This window comes from Pseudoliparis swirei, chromosome 6, assembly GCF_029220125.1.
Source record: "Pseudoliparis swirei isolate HS2019 ecotype Mariana Trench chromosome 6, NWPU_hadal_v1, whole genome shotgun sequence".
Lineage (NCBI taxonomy): Eukaryota > Metazoa > Chordata > Actinopteri > Perciformes > Liparidae > Pseudoliparis > Pseudoliparis swirei.
In genome coordinates this window covers 16564246-16590173 of record NC_079393.1, presented here as the reverse complement: position 1 = coordinate 16590173, position 25928 = coordinate 16564246, and the positions used below count along the sequence as shown (strand labels likewise).

General features: G+C 40.9%; 3 protein-coding genes across 9 annotated transcripts in view; all 3 read left to right on the top strand.

The window, feature by feature from the left end:
- The window catches only part of bmal2 (basic helix-loop-helix ARNT like 2), a 14924-nt gene extending 10137 nt beyond the window's left edge, over positions 1–4787 (top strand). Inside the window, exons 13-17 of one of the 4 annotated variants that reach the window (XM_056417134.1) lie at positions 27–85; positions 216–327; positions 505–595; positions 1394–1493; positions 1585–4787. In XM_056417134.1, the coding sequence (XP_056273109.1) occupies positions 27–85; positions 216–327; positions 505–595; positions 1394–1493; positions 1585–1742 (520 nt within the window). In that variant the 3' untranslated portion in view covers positions 1743–4787. Of the gene's footprint in view, positions 1–14; positions 86–212; positions 328–504; positions 596–1393; positions 1494–1584 lie in introns of all 4 variants that reach the window. The other 3 variants (XM_056417133.1, XM_056417132.1, XM_056417131.1) reach the window with 3 other exon arrangements.
- Positions 4635–9858, top strand: si:ch211-245j22.3 (uncharacterized protein LOC563798 homolog). The gene is given in 6 exon segments (XM_056416233.1): positions 4635–4717; positions 5335–5463; positions 5465–5580; positions 7638–7724; positions 7727–7770; positions 9706–9858. Coding segments are annotated over 6 exon segments (612 nt in total).
- Positions 9107–25928, top strand: ppfibp1b (PPFIA binding protein 1b). 4 transcript variants are annotated; one of them, XM_056417434.1, is made up of 17 exons: positions 9108–9285; positions 14999–15080; positions 15956–16161; positions 17142–17231; positions 17343–17456; positions 17883–18014; positions 18926–19018; positions 20262–20379; positions 20573–20617; positions 22379–22440; positions 22528–22612; positions 22889–23022; positions 23464–23561; positions 23918–23978; positions 24319–24484; positions 24883–24915; positions 25481–25927. In XM_056417434.1, exons 2-17 carry the CDS (start codon positions 15017–15019, stop codon positions 25624–25626), a joined length of 1647 nt encoding a protein of 548 aa, XP_056273409.1. In that variant the 5' UTR covers positions 9108–9285; positions 14999–15016; the 3' UTR covers positions 25627–25927. The 4 variants fall into 4 exon arrangements, with proteins under 4 accessions (XP_056273412.1, XP_056273409.1, XP_056273411.1 ...); XM_056417436.1 differs by lacking the exon at positions 20573–20617; XM_056417435.1 differs by lacking the exon at positions 24883–24915.

The window sequence follows — 25928 nt, the reverse complement described above, 5'->3', positions numbered from 1 at the left end:
CGTCCCACAACAAGATGCGATCACAGTCCTACCAGTCGATCCGGAAACAAGTCTGAACAGTCGAGCAATTACAAGACTTCTCAGGGTCAGTTCAAAGGAAGAAAGACGATGGAGATCTTTTGCCCTGTAATAGTTGAACATACAGATGGTGAAGCCATTGCACACTAAAGCACATGTTTGTTAATTTTACTCCTAACTGTCTTTTCTGCTAGAAGATGTCAATAAGTCCCTTCCAGTTATACCAGGCAGCTCCACCACACCTGGAGCAATGATTTATGCTGGAAGCATTGGGACCCAGATTGCCAATGAGCTGCTGGATTACAACAGGTGTGGCTTCACAAGACATAAGGTCCTCTTACCTTTTTGTAAATCTGATAGACAATTACAAAGAGAGTAATTAATCAAGTCTTAATTTACTACAGTTGCTCTGCTTAGAAGTTGTTGATGATGTTACTTCTGTGACTACTGCAGTTTTTAAGTAGATCTGTGTCCGTGTTTCTTCAGGATGAACTCCTCTCCTTCCAGTGGGAGCGTCAGCCCGTTCAGTCTACCGCACGACAAGTGTCCGCAAACTCCCAATCAAACCAGCAACAATGTAATTTCATGTACAAGCATATCTCAGTCATTAGTGCATCTGTCTCGAGTGCTTTGGGATTTACAAAACTCCATGACACCTTAAAGACTAGCTCAGTCCAAAAAAGCTGAGTGTAATTTATAAGATTAAAAAACCAATATGTTTCTAGCTGTAGAGGTCGAGACCTACATTAGAGTATAATTTGGACAGTGCTACTCAGAGGAAATCTACCTAAATTCAAGTTCAGTCCAATAACTGAAGCTGAAATGACACCAAATCAAAGGGAACGTTATTGTTTTTGCCCCATTAATTTTGCAAATGCAATAGAAATACAGTAATTCTCACTAACTTGAATAAGGTGTTAATTATATCTTAAACTTAATTTGGCGTAGAATGGGTAGTAATGTACAAGACATGCCAAATATTTGATATAAAATAAAGCAATACAATCTCAAACACCTCCAATGATTTATACAACTGTTCATTTACCTAGCTGATAGCTATATAAATATATATATTTATTTTGTAATTTATTTTGTATGTATTGAAACCAAGCAGTAAGACATGTTTCAAACTGACTCTGGCTAAGGAAGCTCTGCCTGGTTTTGGTGTTTAAACATCTCACAGGAATGGAAAAAGATTTCCTTAGAAAAACCATAAAGAAATATAATCACCGCTACATGTACTGGGAAATTATGATGAATATCCTCCAACGGTTGGAAGGCATAATTGGGCCTGCACAGAATTAATTGTGTTCCTCTTTTTTTACTTCATGACTTAACTCCTACCATACTAATGTGTTCCTCTTTCGGTTGTAAGATGCCAAATGGAGAGGCAGCCGGTTTGGTGATTCCAGGAAAGTCCAGCTCAGCGGATGAGCTCAAGGGAGCTGCATTCTCAGGGGCAGAATCAGTCATGGGTACACTTGCTGCTCTTATTGATGTGCTTATTTCTACATTGTATATAGGATCATATTTAGTTATCTTCTTTTCTTTCCTATCTCACCTCAGAAGAGAACTCCCAGCTGGATTTGGACAGCGTGGTCGGACCGGGCCTTAGTAGCCTGGGCAACGACGAAGCAGCCATGGCCGTGTACATGAGCCTCCTGGAGACGGACACAAACGCGGGCGATTCTGTGGACTTCGAGGAGATGCACTGGTCTTTATAGAATCTGCTCTTACAGTGTGACGCTGTCGCCCTGCAAAGAAACACTTCAACGCTTTTCTCCAAGACATCATTCCGTTTTTGTCAATGGACTTTTTCATTGATTAGTCACCTCTTTGAGTGGCTGCTCTAACAGGGAGCGGCAACAAGAGACACCTTGTTGTCCGAAGAAGGATGTTCCTCTCAAGCCTTCCGGCGGTTGCCCTGAAACACTGCTCTCCTCACATTTACTGCCATCCTCTGTTTAACTGAGGAGGCCTCATAAGGTTGAAGAACCCATGAACACGTATGATAGTAGCATGATGGACATCATGATGGCTCTGGACTTTCTTCACCACCTACAACTAAACGGGTTTGGAGTGATGATGCAAAAAATATATATAATTGCACTGAATCGATTTTATGTTTTTTTTTTTCTTAAAGGTTGTATTTTTATTACACTAGATGTTTAAGTCAAATGCAAAGAAGACACCTGTCCCATCTGTGTTACCCCTCAGGATCCAAGCCGTTGGTAGCCATCGTTGACCACAGCCGACCACACTTCCATAACCTCTAGCTTTGAGTCACAGAATGATGTGCCGCTCAGAGATTTCCTCTTCAGTATCTGAACATTCTCTGTTAACACAATCCAGCAACCTCCTATCTTATACACTGACTTGAAACAACTTTATGTGTGAATTTGGTATGATTACAAACACCATGTCTTCAAACTACATCTGTCTTAAAGAGATAGTTTGTGTGGAAAGTGTATTTTAGTATGTATCCTTGTATAGACATTAAACCCTCAATGTTGGCTGCCCTTTATTGATCTCTAAGCAAGAAATATTTATTGTCAGAGATAATTCACCGACATGCATTTGTCAGAGAGCAGCCAGTTTTGATGGTTGAACATTCATGAATCATTATGACGTTCGGAGCACGACAGTACGACTTTGTGAAAAGTGAAACTTTGGAGGTGCTAAAATTTGTCATCAAACCCTTTCACAGTTGTGACATTTTATCAATACATGCTTAAGGTTGATTGCTGAGTCTGATGGCAGAAGTGTTAACTCAGGAAATGATGGAAACCCAGCAGCCCCATCTAAATGTAGAATGACACAGTTCTGAGTAACCATAGCAGTATTTTAAAGTTGTACATACTTCCCTCAAACTATATATTGATAAAGACTCTGTACTTGTGCATCTTTGTTCTTACACTTATTGTCAGCTTTATAATCTTGCAGGTAAGCCATAACTTTAACCTCTCTTTTGTACATACTACGCACTGACAATTTTAAAACGACACGGTCATTTGTATTTGCTTTATTTGACAAACACAATTTTGTCCCGCATACATATGTAAAGGGATTGTGTTATGCTACGCTTGTATTCCATAAATTCAAAATGTTACGGTATGTTCCTCTCTAACTCCATGTGATTGTCCCTCCCTTATCATGCATGACTCGCTCTCCAAGGGAGATGATGATGATGATGATGATGATGCTGCTGCTTCTTGAACTTGTTGAGTCACGGACTTGTGTGGATCCCTTTTGCAATTTACCTCATGCAGAATTATTTTTTTGTGCTCATTTTTAAAATTGCAAATCTTGGATTTTACTAACAAAACATTGACATTCATCATGTCATGATTAATACATAGTGACACTTTGTTGAGAATCATGTTGTAGTTATTGGTGAATATAATGTACAGATGTAGAATTACCCAAGTATGTCTAATTATTGTCATGTCAGCTTGTTGATGCCAAATAATACGAACATTTTCGATAACAATTATTGTTTTGGCTAGTGTAAAAATTATTTCATTATGGGCTTGTTTGATACCTTTTTGACTGTTTATCACATTTGGTTTTCCTGCATGATTTTGAATTGTGTGAACTCCCAGAGTCTCTTTGGGAGTGCACGGAAAAATATAGGGAGCACATGACAGCTTAATTTTAAGATTTAAAAAAAAAAATTGTTAGACCACATGTCTGTGTCTTGCCCTCTGTCATCTGATTCTGAACCTAAACCAGTCAAATGATCTTTCAAAAATAACCAATGTTGTATTGGCACCAAAATATACAATACATGGAACTGTGTAGCTTTCATGCCATCATTCATATTGGCGTCTCGGGACACCTCAAGAGGACTGTTCAGGCTTTTGCACCAAGAACTCTTGAAGACATTGTTGTGAATCAAAGAAACCGGTCTTCTTTTATCTAATACTTGAATAACGAGCCAGTGGATGGACCAGCTGAGCTCACAAGGAGCCTCCTGCCTGTGTCCGAAGTGCCTTTGGACATGTCTGCTCAGATACTCGATAAACCCGTGTTGCTTATGTTGACCTCCTCGAGCCCGGCAACCTGCGCAGACTGGAGGGAGGGCCAACATGTATCATTGGCTTGACTTGACGCACACTACACATCATACAGGGGAAGCCTGTTCACAGATAAAAGAGGAGCTGTCGTACATGTCAGGCCTCACTCACAACCTAACCAAACAAGCAGAGCTACGGAGTCGTGCCGTAGACACAGGCGGGGCTTTTTAAAGGCATCAAGTCCATTTTGTATTGTTATGTTTCCCCTGTTCTTCTTGCTCAATCATTGTACTCTTGTAGCTGTGATTTACCCCTGAAATCTTAAACATTGCTTCCTCTTCAGTGTAATTGTTGGCGACTGAGTGATCAACCTTGCTGGGAGGTCACATATGTTTCCCTTCTGTCTCTGTTTGTAATACAACAAGAGTTTTTAAGAACGGGAACATTATGTTTTGATTTGATGCCTTGCTTTCTTACTGGTTGCATGACACTTTTGAACAAACAATGTATTATTAGTTGCATCACTAAACCTGTCAAGTTGAAACAGAGTGATTACACACAGTAAGAAGGACATGCATCTTGTATTGGGTTGTTGGCAGCATGTTACTGCCTCCAGTTCATCACTTCTTGCCACTCTATGAGTTCATTATTGTTGTGCCCCAGAGAAAGATCTACCGCATAATGTACATTGCTGCTATTCTATCAACATGTCTTGTTATGTTGCTAATAAATATTATTTTACCAAACCATCAACAGGAACGTGGGACATATTTTTTCAAGTAAATTAAAGTTTGGAGAGATTGAAGACGTCCGAGGTTCTCTTCTGAGCGGTGAACAGTTGTAACATTCATAAAACTATAGATGCAGATTCAACTGCAGATTTTTGAAGCAGCATTTAATAAGCATGCTATAGGTCTCGTCGTTTTGTTGTGTATAATATGGTATTTTCCAGACAAATCTACAAACCGCATCCTTTGCGTTTTGTTTGTTTTCTTTTTTCTCTCATGTTATATCTGTACTCAGGAATAGAGTCTCTAGTCCTACTTTATTTGCGTGACTACACAATGCTCATTAGCTTCACTTTGTTGTAGTGAAGTGGTTGAAAATCATTTGGCCTGATTATCTTAGCACTCTAGTCTCAGGGTGTTAGTAACATGACCTTAATTATTTTAATATCAAAGGACATGTTTCTCAGATCTGACCGTTTACCCAAAGTGCCCCATGCGTTCTTGTGTATTAAAGTAAAGGATATTGTTATTCAGTCTATTAAACAAATGTGTTGTTTTTCTTTTTGTGCTAGAAAGTGTTTTAATGAATTTCCAAGTGGGCTGATCACACTTCATGAGTTTCAAAGACATTTCTGCAATGGAACAGGGAGCGATGAGTCGGCTGAGTATGCAGGGCAGATATTCTGCACATCGGACAATAATAGGGAGCGCAAACTACACTGAATGAATTAGCGCTGTATATCACGTGATTCTGGAGGGAATCATTTTCATACAGCTGGAACAGGACAATTCTGTTTTTTTCAAAACAATGGTCCAATGTGTCTATTATGAAAAAATATAGAAACTCTGAAACTCCAAATTGATTTATACAAGTTATCATTAACACCCTCATGTCAATTATGTGATACAAGCCTAAAGAAACAATGTTACTAGTTGGGACAAGTCTAAGATTATTCAATGACAGAGTTAAAACAGATAAAGCAAACACATACCTAAAGCTGAGGTAATGCATCTAATTGAGGATAAACCACAGTATTTGTAATGTTAAATAATGCTGAATCCACGTAACATACACTACCGTTCAAAAATTTGGGGTCATCCAAACAATTCCGTGTCTTCCATGAAAACTCACTTTTATTTATCAAATGAATTGAAAATTGAATAGAAAATATAGTCAAGACATTGACAAGGTTAGAAATAATGATTCATATTTGAAGTATTAATTTTGTTCTTCAAACTTCAAGCTCAAAGGAAGGCCAGTTGTATAGCTTATATCACCAGCATAACTGTTTTCAGCTGTGCTAACATAATTGCACAAGGGGTTTCTAATCAGATATTAGTCTTCTAAGGCGATTAGCGAACACAATGTACCATTAGAACACTGGAGTGATAGTTGATGGAAATGGGCCTCGATACACCTATGGAGATATTTCATTAGAAACCAGACGTTTCCACCTAGAATAGTCATTTACCACATTAACAATGTATAGTGTGTATTTTTGATTAATGTTATCTTTATTGAAAAAACAGTGCTTTTCTTTGAAAAATAAAGAAATTTCTAAGTGACCCCAAACTTCATATGAGATGAATCATGAAACTAAAAGTTATTAAGTTCAAAACATTTAGCATGGATGCTAAATAGGGCTGTCAATCGATTAAAAAAAATTAACTAATTAATCGCACATTTTGAAATTGCGATTAATTAATCGCGATTAATCGCAATTAATCGCAATTCAAAGTTAGAAGTTAAAAGTTCATTCTTTTTAAAGATCAAACTTTCAAAGAGGCTCCTACCTATAAAGTGCCAGCGAGGTATTTAATATTGTGGATGATAAATTGTTTCTTCAGTGAAACATCAGATTAGTAAAAAAAAAGAAGTATATTGAGACCCCATTGGTCCTGTCATCTTTAACATTGAACAGCAGAACCAGTGGCCTTGGTAACTGACTGACATTCAAATATGTCACGTTCACCCTCTGGAGGCTGGGGGCATTTTATACATTTTACAACAACAACAAAAATTCACCTTTTAAAGGCGTTTGCATATGACACATACCCACGTGTTATACATCAAACATTCCAGAACAATCTCAGCTCTATTCAATGAGGCTCAGTTGTCCTCCCGCCGTGTTCTCTGCTCTCTGACTGACAGGCTGCTATAGAGCCTCACCTGTGAGGTGGGAGGTCCTTTGTGATTTACTGAGTGTTCATTGGTTGTTTTTTTCCCAAAATGTTGACAGACAAACGGATTGACCAATCACGTTGAAGGTTTCGTGTGACGAGTTCTCTCCGCGCCGCGTCACCCGACACCTCGCCCCTTCGTTCCTCTGTGTATCAGAGGGGGAGACGGGAGGAAGGAGGAGCAGGAGGAAACCCGACTGATTCATCCACGAGTTAAACTGATTTATGATCCTTATTTTCGCGGAGAAATAATTGTTTTAAAAACGGAAACAGTGTCAAACCGTAGTGCCGCGGTTTAAAAAAAAAAAAAAATTTGCGTTAATTGCGTTAAAATATTTTAGTGCGTTAACGCGGCCAAATTAATCGCATAGATTAACGCGTTAACGCTGACAGCCCTAATGCTAAAGTGTGGTGAGGGCCTCAGAATGGGAGGTGTTTTTGTCCTCTGTAATCTTGCAATTCAATGAAGGATACAGTTTAGGTTGTAAATGGTTTACATATGCCTCCACATATGCTTACATTGAGAAAAACAGCTAATATTCTCCCTACACATTCATTTAATAATAATAAGAATTGCTCTCTAATACCAACACTTGTTGAAGACAAATGTTGAGTTGGGAAGTGAACCAAATTATACTGAGTCTGTCCTGTGCTCTTTGTCTGTAATCACTGTCTGTCCTTGTTATGTCTGCAGCCATCATCAGTCTGGAGGAGTTCATAGAGGGAGCGCTGTATGATGATTGGATCAGGGAGATTCTGGAATGTGACCCCAGCATAGTGAAGTGGAGAGGAGGGACACCGCTTTGGGGGCCCATGGGTTACCCAGAGTGGGGTTTTCTATTCACTGGGAGCAGAGGAATTACCCAGTCGTGTTTGGACAGAGATTTAGAGGATTTTTAACGGCATCACATCTTCTATTCCCTGTGACAAATTACACCACAATAATTTAGAGATTGAGTTGAGGAGCACTAGACATGTTAGACATTGTTTTGTTAAGTTATCACAATATGAAAAACAGTAATTTCTGTATTTTGGATCAATGTTGTGTTTGTTATTTTGTTGTTGTTTTATTGGCTGTATTATTTCATTGTAGTTTTAATCATTTCTTTTTCTGGTTGCATCTCTTTTTAGAGTAAGTCATAGCCATCACGTGAAAATTGAATTGTATTTGTACTTCTCATTTGACATTATTACATATCAATTCTATACTTGTGGCAAGATTAACTTTCACAAGGCTACAGACCCTAAATATAGTTAACATATTGTAATGCTTGCTGCACCTCTCAGTTGACCTTGACTGCATTTAAACATGCCATGCATCGACTAGGTATTCAACATATTTCTGCAGTAATAATATTTTCATGTCACTTAATACTTTTACTCCACTTAATTTTACATGGAAATATTGTGCTTTTCACTCCACCACATTTACAAGATAGCTAAAGTTACTAATTAATTTACCAACATACCACCAGATACAACAATATATATGATGCAATGTTCTTAAAATGTGAGTTCCTAAATCTAGCTCTACCTTGATCAGCTATAACATTAAAATGAAATGTATGCATCAGGAACAATAATCCTGTAATACACTATGTGACATTCATCAGCAAATTAAATACATATTGCTGCTAATGCTTATGTACTTTTATTGAAATACAACTTTTCATTCGTAACTTCTACTTGTATTGGACTGTTTTTGCATTTTACAGGATAAAGAAGATACTTATTCCGCTTTTGACACTAAAGACCACTTGATGTCGCCGGTGCTTCTTTAAAACTGACACACAGGCTCCTCCCATGGGAACATGCTGCATTCAGGTTTCGGCAAAATCATGGAATTCTTCCTGAGTTATTGAGCTTGACGTGTTTATGGACGTTAAGCGAGTATTTATTGTGGTTGTTCCTGGTATTTATTATAATCATCCCTCTGATGAACATGAATAGTTGGATGAATAGTTTAAAAAATAATATTCCCGCCCTGTGCATTGCTGATGTCAATAGTGAGTAATTGTATAATGCTCGCCTTTCTTATTTCCCATATTCACCATGGTACTTAAAGGCACCAGATTTCCCATCGTCTAATGAATTCCTGCTCCCGGGCCAATGCATGCAGCAGCGGGGCGGGGCTTTCTTGCCACGACGTCCCAAGTTTTCCAACTTCCATATCCAACAATTCCGTCTTCACCTCGGTACATCATGGCGTAGCAATGTGGATGGACGGGGGCAGTACTGGTCGGCACGGAGAAGTTCAGAAACCAAGTAGCGTTGCTGCAAGATTATCGTAAACAATCAACAAATCAACGGGCATTTCGAAATCGACTTCGAGCGGACTTTTGGTAAGTTGTTGTTTGGCTGTGATTTATTATTTCTATGAACTCCGGTTGATTAGTTGCTAACGTTTAATTGAGCTAGTCGGAACAAACTGCTGTTGTGGCGTTAACGGACCCGGTTTCGTGTGTTCCCACCGTGAGAGAGTGTCACCGGGGTCCTGGGACGAGTGAAGCACTGCCAGCTCATTTTCAGTTGTATATCACTTGTTGCATAAAAAAAGGTTGAGCGTCAAAGTTCTTGCATTTATACCCAATCCCGCCAAAGTCAACTGGGTTTACTGTGACGTCTCAGCCTAACTTTACAGTGATGGAAGTTTAATCTGGAGGTAACGTTAACGTTTTAACTTACAATAACATATTAACTTTTCACCACAACGACGTGGGCTCATCGTCGGTGTGACGTCATTACATCCGTGGCTTTCGGAGAACCAGCCGGTCTACCGGGGGCTGGAGGGTCCTGACGTGACGGTCCCACGCTGCTTTGTGACTTCGCCTCAGCTCCGGACTCTCACAGACGTTGTGGTTACTCACTCTCCGCGCCTCAGGCCACTTCTCTTTGCACAGACTCCACTGATATGAGTTATTGTGTGGCCTTGAGGGGGTGCTGACTGAGGTAAACGTACTTTGGTTCACACATAATGGAGTCATACAAGGCGAATTGACCCTTCTGTACATTTGGGTTTTTTTAAGCTGTGAAAGCTGATCAGCTGTTGTAATGCCCTTCAGTTGACTTCCTTAAACTGTCTGGCCTCCCTTCTGAACTGCTTTCCAAAACAAATTCATTTTCTGAAAATCAAATACGAGATAATGCCAAGGTAATGACTCTGCCTTAGAACCTACATTCACCCATCAGTTTAATCATGTTGAGCTTTTGTTAAGCCTAGTTTGGGAGAGTTTAGGAAGTTGTGTTAAACTTTGAAGCTGTTTTTATTTACATAACATAGCCCTCTGTAATGCATGTGCTCTGTCCAGTGTTGCATTTATTTTTGGCATAATGTTAAAGATGAATAACTCCTTAATCAAATTGGTAAAAGTCGTACAATCATGAGTCAAATGAAAAGTGTGCTGCGGTCCAACATAAATTCAATGCAGCTATGCTCCTTTGGAGCAGGAGCACTTCTGTGACTTTATCATAAGATTGTATTGCAAAAACCGAAATGTCCATCTTTTGTTCAGTGTGTAAACGGCATTGCCCATATGCCGAGTTGGTCTCTTACTTTTAGTCCCAGCTGGTCTAATGAGAGAGAAACGGCTTCTTCAGATGTGCACACCATTCCAGGTTTTTATATAAGCCACGTTGTTTTGGTGGTATAAAATTAGTGATGCTGTATTCTGCCTGCTCACTCAGTTTGTAAATAGCTGCAGGTTATATGAGAGCAGCGCCCTGCCGGCGGCGGGTGCATCAGCGGACACACGGTCTGTTTACCGCACCACCACCCACCCTCAAACTTGAAGACGAAAACATAAGCTCTGTCACGGTAGGAAATCACAGCAGGCAGTTTGCTCATACTTTAACTATTTTAAGCATGTTTTATGGTGTTGCACAACACCCTACATGGTTGGTGCTCAAACACACTTAGATGACGTTTAAAGAAAAGCTTTGGTACACTTTTCCTAAGGCTTTTGAATAGAGCATTCATCAAGTTTCTCCCATGGAAACATTTTGGGAAAGTAAAGACTGAGTCAAGGCCTGCATGACTCAAGACGTGGAAAGTGTCATTATGTGGTGATGCTTGGATTCATTTCCTTATGCCCACACATTTCTTATGTTACCTGGATATAAAAAGAACAAGTAAAGCAAACGTCTATATGATATATGCCTGGATTGTAAATTGTATTTATCTCACCACCACTCGTGGAATACTAGCTGTTGGAGCCATTTGCATGGCTGCTGTAAACACTTTCTCCCATCAGAGTCAAGTGGCCCGCAGGCTTTCATTTTGTTCTCTATCTTCTGTGTGTGCCAGAGTATAGTTGACTGGGCATTCAGGACGAAGGAATTACAAGATCTTCTCTTTTTTCCCCGTGAATATTTCAGCTTTCTGTTGTGTTGCGTGTGGATGGGGTTTGGTTCTCCCTGCCTGAAGGGATACAAGCTCAAGGATATAAAAAGCCATTCTTGTGATCCACTCTTCCCATCGTATTAATTATTCTCTGCATGTCTCGATGAATTATACGGCTGTTCACCAAAGGGCAAGATTGCTTTTTTTTTTATGATGCGTTTTTTCTTTTTTTCCTATTTATTTTGAGGCACTGTGCGTCTGAAAGGAGTATGCAGACAGGCAGGTGGTTTTGCAAATGCAGTGCATGCTGTAGCGGGAGCATGGCATATGTGTGTCTGTTTTGGTCCTCTCAGGCCTCTCACCACCATGAACAATAGCCCTCTGTGTCTTATGGTTGTGCGTGTTGCTTATAGAGGAGCAGACAGTGAGACTTTGTTTCTGAGACTGGTGCTTGTTTGTTGGGATTGTTGAGATGTCTCCTTGGATAGCAAGCTTGAAGAGATGAAATACAGGTGCAGATATTTCCTTCATAATGTGTCCTTAAATCAGCAAAAATGTAAATAGACTGATTAGTGGTTTGAAAGAAAAAAACAGCATATGCTATAACTGTCTTAGTAATCAATCGGTTTCTAAGCAAAATGCCAAACATTTAGATGTGAGGATTTTAAATACGTGACAATTAATTTTAAGCAAGCAATGTGAAGATACCTCTTTGTGCTTTCATAAAACATGATGGGTAATTTTTTCACTATTTAATGGACAAACAATTCATGGATTCATGAAGAAAATAATTTGTTGCAGTCCAAAAACACGGATCCACTGCTTTTGTTTAGAGAAGACACGAGAGGCAAAGTCTCCCCGCGGCTTGCGAGACAACCCTCTTCTGTTGTGACTAACGGGCCACGGAGGCATCCCAGGACCCGAGGACAGTGCTCTGCTATAAATAGGCATTATTTTTGCTGAGATCTTTCTGAATACATATATCCACTGAATCCAGGCTGATGCATGTCAGGGCCCTGAGACGGTCTTTACGCTTGTTTAGCAGGTTTCAGGTTTCTGAGCAGCATGTCTGGTCTTGACCTGATGCGTTTGAAGTCTGTTTTCTGAAAGCCATTCATCTTACCCATATGTGTTTCTCTGTTGTGAGGGAAGAGCTGGCTCGGGTGTTTTTGGCGGGACGCTCTGCAGGCCTTCATTCCTCTTTGAGTCATAGCGATCCAAACTGACTTTCTGCTGTGTGTTTGTCGTTGAAGTCTCATGAGTTTTTAAGCTGGTTTTGAGTTTGCAGTTTCAGGCCTGGATAGTAAGTTAGATCCCTTTTAACAAAAAAAGACTAAGTGCTAGAATACAGGGTATAGCTTCTCTCAAAAACCTCATCCACCTTGCAAAGATTATTGTTATAAAACAGTTGCAACCGATGTCTTAACACGCCCGCCAATTTAACCCGTCTATGTTGGTGATGCCCTGCTCCTGCAACTCGCTGGTCTGTGCGCCTGAAAACGCCACCGGAGGGATTTCATATTGATTTCCAGCCAACGCAGCAGCAGCAGCCACTTTTCATATCACAGATAGAAAACACTCGTAAAAACATAATTGCACGACTTGTTACAACACTGCTTGCGTGAAGAATAAATGTATTACTAATGCAACTCACACAGCTAGAGAAGATAAAATAGTCACTCAACGGTTTTATAGACCAATGCTTCTCCTGATGGGATTCAGCTTTGACTTGCCGGTCACCCTCGTTCCCTCTTGAAGATCTTTAATCATGTCGCCCACAGAACAAACTGCATACACATATAGTTTAACTATATCCATAAGTGTGTATGGATATGAATATTATGCTAGTTTATTATTAGGTATTTATGATTTTGTTCTTTTTCTAATAGTTGTATTGCATGTCTGTTCTAAACCAATCACCATCGGGTTTCAATCTGTATTCATGACGAGACTCAGATAAGGAGTAGTTCATGTGCCCTGTTTCTCTCCTCATGTAACTCCAGATGCCACGTTTGTTTGGGGGAGGAAGGGGTAACTATCTACAATGTGTGCATGAACATTAAAAACACTGTTTTGACATTAGATAAGGCAGAATTTGACATTGTTTATATCTTTCGAGAAAAGCAATGAAGGTCTTCCCTGAATCTGCTGTGTATTGTACTTGAAATAAGTAATGCCAGTAGGGAGAAGAGCATTATATATAATGGTCTATTCCAACTATTTTCTATTTGTATATTTTTTTTTTACAAGAATGTTTCCTTAAGAAGTTAATCAATGTTTTTCTAAATATGGTGCGCTTATTTTCCTGTTTTTTAAATTTATTTCTGCCTCGTGTTGCATGTCTTTGTGGTACTGCTGATTCGATGCACCATGATTGGTTTTTCAGTGGGCATGATATTTTTAGGTTCCCTCTGAAAACACAGCCATTGAAATGTTATCTTTTTTTGAGTACATCGGTCTCTAACCTAAGAAAATAAAACCAATCTAAAATGCGAGCAGAACTTTGTAATTTCCTTTTGGAGATTCCTGTTTTCTGCTCCGCATCCTGCTGGTCCCATATGTTTCAGCGAGACACGCAGCCTGAGAGGAGCACTCAGCACTTTACCCTCATTCTGGGTTTTACTGTTGGAAACTCCTCCGCAGTTTACTATAGAGCTGGTGGCATGCTGGTTCCTCTCATCTTGCGTGTGCGTGTGTGTGTATTCTTGTGTTCAAGTGCATGGCTTACCTTACACATAGTGGAAAATGTGCCCACAGAAATGCTGAAATAACAGTGTTAGGTCTGTGGGTGGTTTACATAAAGTTTGTAAATGGTGTTACGTCCCAGTGACGGACACACCCAGGATATGAGGCAGCTGATTAAAGGAAGAGGTGTGTGTGCATGTGCAGATGAGTGCCTGTGCATGCGTGAATATATAGCAGAGCCTTTTGATTAAATGCACAAAGATAAAGGGTTTGTTGTGCTGCTGAGGCAGATGTCCAAGACTGGGACACTAACATGCAACACTGACCCAAACAGAGTGTCCAGTGTCCTATTGGCAGGACATTCATTCTGTCAATCGTTTAGCTAAACGGCCTGATTGAGTTTTTGTAAAGCGTTATTCATCACTTGCTCAGGGAACATAGAACAAATCTGCAGAGCAAATATCATTATTTGTTTTTGTTTCAGACTTTAGCTGCAACAGACGCTGGTTATCATGGAACTGTTTAGATTGGGTTGCTTTTCTGTCATTTAGCTCAAATGGGTGAAATACTTACACAAACAGTAGTTTAGCAGGTAATGTCCCTTTTTAGGCGTAGAGGGTTGTTGAGAATGTTCTGCAGTCGCAGCCTAATTCCTGGGTGGGAACCTTTTGTAACCACACGCTTTACTTCAACATTACTGCGCCTTTTGCCTCCTGCGCTGACCACTACTGTGACTGGTTTGCCAGATACGACCTCTTCCTGCACTGTTCATGTTCAGATCTCACAACGTCGTAATGGTTCCATCCACTAACCTGTGGTTCACTGCACGACGCTGCTGAGTTATTATTCACAATCATTTGGCATGTTTTCATTGTACATTTCTTTCAGTTTTAATGTAAGATTCCTTTTTTTTTTTTTGTGTGTTACTGCTTGGTCACCGTGCAAGAGTGGAGATGTTTTATGAAGCTTCTCTACAAAAGAGATATTAAAATGCAGTAAAAAAATAATTATTTAATTTTACTTTTTTTCAGGTTCATCAGTGACTAAAGATGATGGCTGATGCCAGCGACATGTTGGCAGCCGCCCTGGAGCAGATGGATGGCATTATAGCAGGTATAGTTCTCCTATTGCATTAAGCATCAACATAATATTTTACAAACTTGAGTCGAGCATTTCAAAAGCATAAAGTAACACGGTCTCGATATAACCCTTTCTGGTGAAGTGAACATTGATGACGCTTTATTTAATGAGACGGTTTGTTGCAGAGCTGACTTTTTAAATAGACATCACGAAATGTGTGAAACTCAACTTTTATGAGAAAGGCTTCAGCATTTATTCTGTGTCCATTCAGGCGGTGTGGCTTGTTGTAACTATGTTCACCAGAGTAAAATCTATGTCCCGATACGAACGTGTTGGGACAGTTGCCAGTGACACTTTTGGGAAATTGGGAACCAGTTCTCAGCCTAAATTTTTGACAAATAAATCTGCACCCCAACATAAATGCATTTCTATTATTTGTTGCATTATTGGGTTGAACAGTTTAAATAACCCATCAAGGTCACAAACAAATGTGCATATTCAATTCAACTGACAGACAAAAAGGAAATGTTTAGTCGTGTTTTGATAAAACACAAACAAGACAAACATCATTATTACGCTAACATAACTGCATAGTATCTTAATTGTTCAAAGTATATGCTGACTGAGGGGCCCTTTAGTTTCAGCCAGAAGGGCCACAAGTGATCAATACAAATCTTTAAATCAGTTTGAAAATGAACAGGCGATCACTTTTAAAAGAAGAGCTCTGATTGTGTCTCAATGGACCATTTGACTTCAGTCTATGATGGCAGGCACACTGCCATTTAGTGTATGCAATATTATTAATAATACATAAGGAAGTGTTGGAAGTTGTGTTATTTGTATGTACAGTGAATTAGAGCCTGAGCCTAATGTGTGTGTCTCTCCTCTGTTGTGCTTCTTTACCTCAGGCTCCAAGGCTCTGGACTACTCCAATGGGCTGTATGACTGTCAGTCCCCCACCTCCCCGTTCATGGGCAGCCTGCGGGCACTTCACCTTTTGGAAGACCTCAGGAGCGTCCTGGAGTTAATGGACACAGAGGAAAGGGAGAGTCTACGATGCCAGATCCCTGACTCCACAGCTGACAGTCTGGTCGAGTGGCTCCACGGTCACTTGGTAAGATGTGTTCTTTTATTTATATATATAATCATTTATTTTATATAGCGCTTCTCAAGGCACCCGAAGTCGCTTTACAGAGTCCAGTAGTCACACACACACAGTCATCCCGGTGGTGGTAAGCTACATCAGTAGCCACAGCTGCCCTGGGGCAGACTGACGGAAGCGTGGCAGCCATTCAGCGCCTACGGCCCCTCCGACCACCACCAACATTCATTCACATCCATACGAACCGGGGTGAGGCTGCGGTGCATGTCTTTATGATGGTGGGGGAAACCGGAGTACCCGGAGGAAACCCACGCAGGCACGAGGAGAACATGCAAACTCCACACAGAAAGGACCTGGAACGGGACGACCGGGATTCGAACCCAGGACCTTCTTGCTGTGAGGCGACAGTGCTAACCACTGAGCCACCGTGCTCCGAACAAACTTTAGCACATCTGGTTTGCTTCTGATTTTGCTCACTCTGTGTGCTGCATTAAAACTCTATGAATGCAAACGAGCATGGGCAAACAGTCCTGTGTGAAAGTAGAGGACAGAGTTGTTTGCTAAGCAAAAACATGACTGTCCTCCTCTGCTGAGTTCCCTGGGAATGCACAATGAAATGCTGGTGTATGTGGAGGGAGGGAGGCGATGGGTGTCAATGTCCCGGCCAATGTGCTGCAAGAAACAGGCCGATTTCTTGGGAACCAGCGTGGTGTTTTGGAGAGCGATGGGCTTCAGGCCAGATGAACGCCAGAGTTTTTGTATAATGCAGCAAAGCTGTCTGAATGTGAGCCGCCTTCTCAGCCATGTACGGTTCGTCACACTTTGATGTGACGCCTTTCACCTGAGATCATTATTAGGTTTTGAAACATTAAAGCTGTTGAAGAGTATCAGAATAAATAACTTAACTTTGCCGATAACCCAGGTGTGCACTTTAAAAGGTCAAAGGTCAGTGGCTCTCTTTTGTCTAATCCATATTTCTACTGTCCGCCTAGTCCAACGGGCACATCTCTCTGAGTGGGGCGGACCACTACCAGGAACGGCTTTCCCGAATAGAAAGTGATAAGGAATCACTGGTTCTTCAGGTATCATCCAACATTTCTTAAATAATCTTACCAGTATCACAAAGACATATTTCTTAACTATAAATAAAATCTACTTAAAAAAAATAAGAATGACTTCTTGGTTCCTTGCAGGTGAGCGTGCTGACGGACCAGGTGGAGGCTCAAGGAGAGAAGATTCGAGACCTGGACTTCTGCTTAGATGAGCACAGGGACAAACTCGACGCCACTGAGGAGATGCTACAACAGGTGTGTGTGTGTGTGTGTATGTGAGTATGTGTGCGCATTTGTGTGCGCATTTGTGTGCATTTCTCAGCTCGGTAGAAACAGCCACCCAGTAGAGAGAGCTATCCACGCTTCACATGTGTAAAGGGGACACTTACTTTTAACTTTAAGATCTGAGTTCATGTCTTTCTGTAGACAAACATTTGCTGTGCTTGATAAATGCATATTTACTCGTGTGCTTGTTGTGTGTAGCAGGGGCTTCTCTTTGTGCTTGTAGTCAGCTACTGAGATAATGCAGTACAATTTCCACATCTACCTTTAGCACAAAGCACTGAATTCTCGCCATTATTATTTTAAATATTTACAACAACAAGAATGCCTACACAGCCACTGTTTATTGACCACACAGCACCAACTTTCTTTGTAACATTCCTTCTTTTGTCCCTGTAGGAGCTTATGTGCAGAAATGCACTGGAGACCCAGAAGCTGGACCTGATTTCTGAAGTGTCCAACCTGAAGCTGAAGCTGAATTCCATCGAGAAGGACCGACTTGATTTTGATGATAGCTTTAGGGATAGTGAGGTATGCGCGCTAATTCTCAGGACAGGAATTCTCCTTGTTTCTGCCTTTGTCCTTCTCTCTCACTTCAAACCACTCACACACACACACTCACACACAGCAAACTAGCCCTCATTCATGTTATCTGACATCTGTGTGGGGGAGGGACATCTCATTTCATCTCAACAGCTGTGTTTTGAGTAAGAAGAAAAGTCAGATAAATGTTCTTGCACTTAGACGAGTAAACCTCGAAATTCACTGTACCTTCCATGGGTAATGTGTTGATGACCTTTTCATTGATTTTGTTCCCTTATTTGAATATAATGCCCTCTGGTCAAAAGCTGTAACAAACATTAAGATGCCAATCGGTTGTTTACGAGATTCGAGCGTTTTCTGCTCCCAGAGGAACAATGCAGAATACTTGGAAAGCTTTCAAACACGCCATGTTATTGTTGAAACAGCGAGGTCGTCTACCACCCCGCTGGAACAAAGCTGCTCTCAATGTTCCGCCTCGCAGCGCTTCAATCACTTCATCAGCAAGCAGCTTTCTCGTGTTCTAGCGCCGCTGCTCCTTTTGAAGCGTCCACTCTCAAAGGATTTCAGTCCCTTCAAACGTTTCTAGAGCTGCTTGATACTTAACGGAGCTTTTAACTAAAACTGTTGAATTTTTTGAACACTGCCATAATGAAACTGGAAAATAAACAGCCAATTGAAAAGAATAGCCGACCCCAGATTAATCAGATGAGAATGAATGGATGAAAAGAATAAAGTATTAGTGTATCTTGTCTTTCATGCCATCAACCTGCCAGGGAGCGTAGATGAAAATTAGCCTTCATGGCTAAATGTGCCCCATGTTAATGTGCATGAATAAACATATGTTCAGAGTCTGCTTGCTATTTTATTACAATTCTCACATTGGCACTTTCTATTTTCAGGATTTGATTCTTGAAATTAATGAACTGCGGTACAGATTGACAGAGCTGGAGAGTGAAAAACAACAGTATGAAAAGAAACTTAAATCTACAAAGGTGAGTTGTAACAGGAACGTTTTCTCAGTGTAAATGAAAATCTCTTCATGATTTCCATCTCATTACTTCACGGCTATTTATGTATCCTCAGGAGTGGTCTCTTCCAGCTGAAAACACTTTTTTTTCCCACAATCAACTTGCATGGCTGTCAAAATAGTTTAAAACTGTGTGGGACGATTCACAGCTAAACCTGACAGAAGGTTGACATGGTCTACTGAACTGGTTAACATATCATCCCACGTCGTCTTAACGGCTCCCAGTACGGCTTATTCATTTTAAAAATTTGAACGGAGATTTTGGTGGCTCTTTTCAAGAGTCCTTTTGTCTTTGAATATATGGGTGTTGGATTTTCTGTCTTCTCTTGGGTGAGACCTCAGGAGAAATTGCACCTTTGCAGTTGCCCATCGAGCTGAAACGGCGCTTTGAGGTTCCCGTCTGTTGGTCTGATGTGTCTATTTGTTTATATGCTTTGTTCTGTAAATATCTTGGTTTGAATCTTGGGTATTCTATCTTCTTGACCTCCTTTATCTTTCACTTCTTGCATCTCAATATTCTCTCTTCCTTGGCTTGTCTCTCAACTGCTAGCCGCTAATGGCCAAGCTTTCTAGCCTGAAAATCAAAATGGGGCAGATGCAGTATGAGAAACTGAAGAAGGAGCACAAACTCCAGGCTTTGAAGGTTGGCTGTCAGGACAACTGTTTGCTTGCTGTATGATTATGGTTTTTGACCTCTCCCTTTGGCTCTTCTGTTTTGATTTTTGAGGATACAAATCATTACATCTAGTTTGCTGTATTATTTAAACAGTGAAATCTCTTGATTTACTAAACCATGCAGCACAGTAAAATGTATAAAGTCCGGATTAGTACAAAAATGCCACTTATTTAACTCTGCATCTACAGGGGACCACTTAAAGCAAACATTCACATTTTTCAAACCACAGGCATGCTTTAACTTCTTTTTTTAGAGTCTAAGCTCGCTTCCTATTGCGTTCACCTAAACGTGTCTTTATTTATTTATATATAATTGCCTGTATTTGTTATTACCTCAGCCCTCCCAGTCATAAGGGCCTACCCACCCACCTCACTCATGTCACCCTCCAGGGCAGGTGTTTCCTGCATGCCTGTGCACCACGTCAGCATCTTTGAAACTCTGTGTTGTGGTTTGTTTGTAGTGCGGAGTTGGGGTGGGGGAGGTAGTGTCTGTGTGGAGGAAAATCGCCTCACTGTTGTCCTCTGTTGGACAGGAGGAGCTAGCCATACTGAGGAGGCAGTTGGAGGGCCAAGACGGAGATATGAGGAGACTACAGGATGAGACGGGCTTCGGAATCACCGCCTCGAGCAGTTCAGATCTGACAGAGAGAGGTAGGGAAACCAGTCCAATCACAGGCATTACTGAAGATGTCAGCATGCATGGTGTTTAAACTCATGTTACACCTGGTCATATGTTTGAGTGGTAATATCTATGGATAGTTCGCAAAGCAGTAGGCATAGTCCTGCAAGAAGTCAGAATATGAAGCCAACCAGTTGTTGTTCCATAATTCTTTGTCCTGTCTAGTCTCTCATCCAGATGAAACTCTTAGAAAAAGGCTGAAAGAAAAACGTAAGGGGGGTTTTACTTATTTTTTATTATTGCACTTTATTACTGCACCCCTCTCAACCCCCGTTTGCATGAACGAGCATGAGCCATCTGAACTCGGCTTGTCCATTATAACCCATCAGAGTGCTAATACCAGAGCACAAAGCATCACATCACCAATCTGTTAAAGTTTTGTCAACGTTTGAGGACTTTGAACTGTTTTTAATGTCCAACCTGGAACGGCAACAAGGAATGTCTGCTTTGTGTTTTCAACAGGAATGAATTGTGTTGTTTGTCATAACCATTCAGGCTGCTCACTCATCCTCCTGCCTCGTGTTCTCCAACAATAATCACCTCCTGTACCCATCAATATCTCTCCACAAACTCCTCCCTACCTTCCCTCGCTCACACCAACAACCAGCGTGTGTCCTGCTAACCTGTCGTCATGTTGTCCAGTTCAGTGTTGTTTGAAAGTTCATTATTATAAGTGCTGCCTTCATATCTGCGCCATGCCCCATCAGTGATCTTTCACATATGTAGAACAATTTCATTTTTCATTTAGTCGACAGATTCCCTCAACATGACGCACATACAGTTCACTTGTCTAGATCACTGGAATGTGTGTTCAGACTGCTGGCAAAAGTTGCACAAATCCCTCTGTTTTGTGTGCATATGTGACTCGGATCATCTTTTTTTAATTCTAACAATGTGAACAGCACAAATTACATGGAATCTGACCTTTTACATTTGTATCTTTTTGCAATTCAACTTTGGTCCTATCGAAATTTTTTAGACTTTTACGTCACTCGACATCGACATTTGCTCTGGCACTTGTCACCTTGTGGATGCAAACTTTGAAGACATGCGCGAGAGGTGCTGACGGATCTGGCTCTGGCTCTGGCTCCCCCCCTCCCCCCCCCCCCCCGTACAGAAGTGGAATCCATTGCTCCAAAAAAATCCAGAATTTTGAATTTGGCTCTCCATGCCCTCATCATCTTCCTCGTTATCATCTGCTGACAAATGTTCTATCATGCACTTAATATCAACTCATGAAACCACAAACGCAGTGGCCTCGTTGTTCACTTCCGTACATTAGCGTTCTGCATGTGAAGTTATTGTTGTTTTGCAAATGCAGATCGGTTTAGGACGATAACCAGTTCACACTGGGATCTGATATTGGCTGTATTTAAATAAACAATGTCATCATATCTTAGCAATTAAGCCAAATTGAGCAATAAGGCTTGTAGTGTGTCCTTGGTGATCCTTAATCAACACTACTTGTAATACTTTTTGAAGATACGTGGGACATAAACAATCTGATTTAATGATTTATGTCCCACGCATCTTCAGATGAGTTTAAAAGCACTGGCCCCTGTGTGTTAGGTTCTAGAGAGAGATCATATTGAAGTACCTCTGTTGTTGAATTACATAAAAATCACAAACCTGTGGGCAGAAGGCTGAATAATAGAAAATCGCTAATGTTGAGGGTTGACTGCGCACAGTGTCTTAGCAGTGTGTGTGTATGTGTGTCTGTTTTCTGAAAAGTGAACATGTTCTACCAAGATGAAATATGTGCAAAATCTGCTCACACAAGGATATAATTGGTTCATTTGGAGAACTCTTTTTGGAAAAAGAATGTTACTGGAATGGTTTCATCAATGTTGCGGCCTGTAAAGTCTGATTGTGTTGAGTCTTCATCCCACATATCCTCCTTGTACCCTCCTCAAACTTCACAACTGTCAACACAACAGTTGTTTGTCTGTAACCATTTTCTGTCCTCGCTAGATGTGGAAGTGCAGAGAATGAAAAAGGCAGTTGAGTCGTTGATGGCAGCCAATGAAGAGAAGGTACATTTGACAAGTTGTGATTCGCTTTGAGATTCAACTCTCCTGGAACATTTTTCACTGTGGTTTTAATTGTCTTTGACTTTGTAGGATCGAAAGATTGATGAACTAAAGCAGTCGCTGCTGCGGTATAAGAAGGTCCAAGAGATGGTGATGTCAGTGCAAGGGAAGAAAGGTAAGATATCTGTCAGATTACATTATTGATATGTATGTCATCCTGCAGTGACTCAGACTTGAGTTTGAGATAATCCATCACAGGGAACATCTGGTTAGCCTTATTGTTCTCAAGTCTATTTGTTTGAGAGCAGGGACTGCTTTGAAAACTGCTCTTGTTGGTGTGTTGAAGGACGTTCGAACAATTTAAACCTTTAAAAAAAAAAATCTAAAACAGCTGATTCTGTAACTGTACATGTAACATTTCAATCTGCATCTTAATCAATGTCTACTCCAGATAAAAGCAAAGACAGCGAGCACATGGAGAGTCATGGTGATGAATCCATTGCATGCTGGTCAACCATCCCTGTGTTTGGGGAATCAGAAAAGTATGAACAAGATGAACAACTGAAAAGAAGGAGCCCAGATGAGGTTTGTGTGCCATAATTTGTGTGACACCAATGCTAGCCTCTAAAAATCTATCTTAACCGTTGCTCGAGGGCGGGGGGGGCAGTCGAGATGAAAGATGCTAAAGTTTGTATTAGATACTCCAGATTGTTATCTTTCTAATGTTTTGTTAAGGTTGCTAGTGACTCTCGTCCATTTTTACCCTCAAGCAACTTCAAATCTCATAAAACTCTAAAATGCTTAATAAAGCACTAATAGCTCACATAGATTTGGCACTTGTGAAATGAGTGTTGACAGGTTTGACATTATTAAATGAATAACATTGTCTGTCATTTCTGGAAGCATGTGTGAAGAGGAATAGACTGCTGTGGTCTCATGGCCGCAGAAGAATATGCAAGTTCATTTTTAAAATGGTATTTTCTGTGTATATTCCTGTCTTCCTTCCTCGCTCTGATCTGTGTCCAGTTGGAGATCCTCAATGGACTGAATGAAGAGTCTTCACCCACACCGAGCCCTTCAGATCCAGAAGGAGTATCAGAGTCGGCACCAACAGATGTAGAAAGGTAAATATAAGACTGTAAATATGACCTGAAGGCTTTTCAGTGTCGTCGGTGACGATTACTGACTTCTGTTTATTTGATTTGGGGAGATAACAATCACATGTGGTGTTGAGCAATGAGAACAAAGGTACTCATGCATCAGTGTAAGGCAGAGTAGTGTGCACTTATGTGACAAGCAATCACCTTTGTGCAACTGGACAATAATTACAAAATACTTTGTTTCTGCATATTTAGTTTCTCTATTTTACCAGAATTATACCTAATATTGTACATATTTGAAAACTTGCTGCTGCTTCTAATGACCAAGTTTACGACACTGCCATGAGTTTAGTGTATATTTTCATGGTTTGGTATTTCAGCAGCCAAGATGCTACAAAGACTGGCAGCCGGGACCAGCTGGATAGGAGCAATAATCAAAAGGTAAAAATTACTAATCTTCAACAAAACAAAGTCCTTTGTCTGTGAACTTTGGCAAAAACATTCCCAGGAAGTTGTTGATTTGTAACTAATACAAGTAGCCTTTCCCCATCACCAAAATGTCTCTTTGTTTTATTCTGTAAAATGCACCGTAGCATCCAAAGTGTGAGACTTGTTGTGTGCAGTCCACTTATACTTATTACTTCATTCTGTTTACAGTAAAGGTTACAGTACTTGAATTATGAAGGCACATATTTGGCTACAAGTTTAGCATGATATACTTGACCAGTACTTGTATGAACACGACAGTCATCTGAGAGAAATGTTTTTTCACCTTTGCAAGAATGCTAGTGAAGAGACCAGTGACAAGCCGCCCATGAGTGCCTCAGCCACCTTGCCTGCCACCACAGAAGATGAGAGCTTTGGCTCGAGAAAGGCTCGTTCATCCTTTGGAAAAGGCTTCTTCAAGATCCGTGGGGCCAAGAAGACCGCCGGTACCCTGAACCTCGGTAAGCACAAACCACATGATGTAGCAGACGAGTCCAAAAGGCGCCTCGCCCTGTGTTTGATGCCATTCTGACGTTAAGATAGCGGCCGTGCAAAATTGAGCGACTGTGATTTTCTTCCACCATGAACAACTTTTTATTTTCCCAAGCCACACCTGTGGAACATATTATATGGACCCAGACCGTCATTTGCAGCCCACACAAACTGCGATCCCCATTAAATTATGGAAGTCTGTTTCTGTGCTGATATATTTTTGTGTGTGCACAGTACACGTGTGTGTGTCTGTGTTTGTTCCACCGCTACAATCCTGGTCTTATTTCAATCATGATGTCTGCCCTTTGTCTTGTTCTTTTTCTGTTGGACCGTGTGGTGTGTTATGTGTGCTTTGTAACACATGAAGACCGCAGCCGGAGTGCAAGTGCGCCTATGTTAGGTACAGTATAGACCACAGGTCGTTGAAGGGTTGAAGATGGCAAAGGAAACTGCTGAATATTTCCTATATTGCTGTACATGCACCTTTGCCCCTTCTAAACTCGTCCATCCAGCTGACATTTGTATCGTCCCGTCTGAGTGCTTCAACAGCCCCACCCTGCTCACTACCCATTGTTGCCCAATGTCCAATGTCTGTTTATTTGCCTGTGTGCCTGCATGTATTTGTTTACACTCTTCCCCAAACGCGCATCGGTTTCAAGATCCAGATAATCAGATCAAATGATGTATTTGGATCCTAAAGGCCTAACACAAAAAAATGTCAAACAAAACTAATGAGTCTCTTTTTAATCTAATACAATAGGCCTTTTATTCCAGATGTAGTTGGACATCAGGTTTGTCTGATGCATGCATACTAGAGAGTGTATTGCTTTTGATGCCCACCTCGCTTTCTGTCTAGGTCGAGGAGACATCACGTGTCTGTCTGAGTCTGACCCCGTGCTGCAGCTCCGTCTCCCACACTGATTCTCCTGATGCTAATTATTTTCTGTGGGCATTTGTTTGTACAGCTGAAACGGAGCAACAGGGCACTGACCATCTGGATCTGGCCGGGCTGCCACAGAGGTCGGCTAACAGCGACAGCACCAACACGTTGTCTACAACCCAAGAGAGCAGGAAAAAGTCCAAAGGAATAAAGAAACTCTTTGGGAAGTGAGTAGAAAACAACATAGAATCTTAAGCTTTTCATTTTAAGAATAACACTTTCAGATTTAGTTATAAATAAAGCTGCAATCACCTTTGCGCACGTGGTGGGAACAGGCTGGACGCCGACTCGCGTGACTTTTGGAAAAAGTGCCCACAATTTAGACGTTTCTTTTCCTGGATTGAGTGACGCTGAAAATTATGTTTTGCAGTCCACCACTTTCTGTATCGACTGTATGGCACGGGACAACATGCATCAACATGTTTCATACTGCTCTATAACATGTGTTGTAGACGATGTCATGTAAATGTTAT

Excerpts from the sequence above, each read along its gene's own strand:
- ppfibp1b (XM_056417434.1), top strand. The coding sequence starts at position 15,017 with ATGATGGCTGATGCCAGCGACATGTTGGCAGCCGCCCTGGAGCAGATG. Across the intron at positions 17,457-17,882 it reads CTGAGGAGATGCTACAACAG|GAGCTTATGTGCAGAAATGC; the intron begins GTGTGTGTGTGT and ends TTGTCCCTGTAG. Across the intron at positions 22,441-22,527 it reads TGGCAGCCAATGAAGAGAAG|GATCGAAAGATTGATGAACT; the intron begins GTACATTTGACA and ends TTGACTTTGTAG.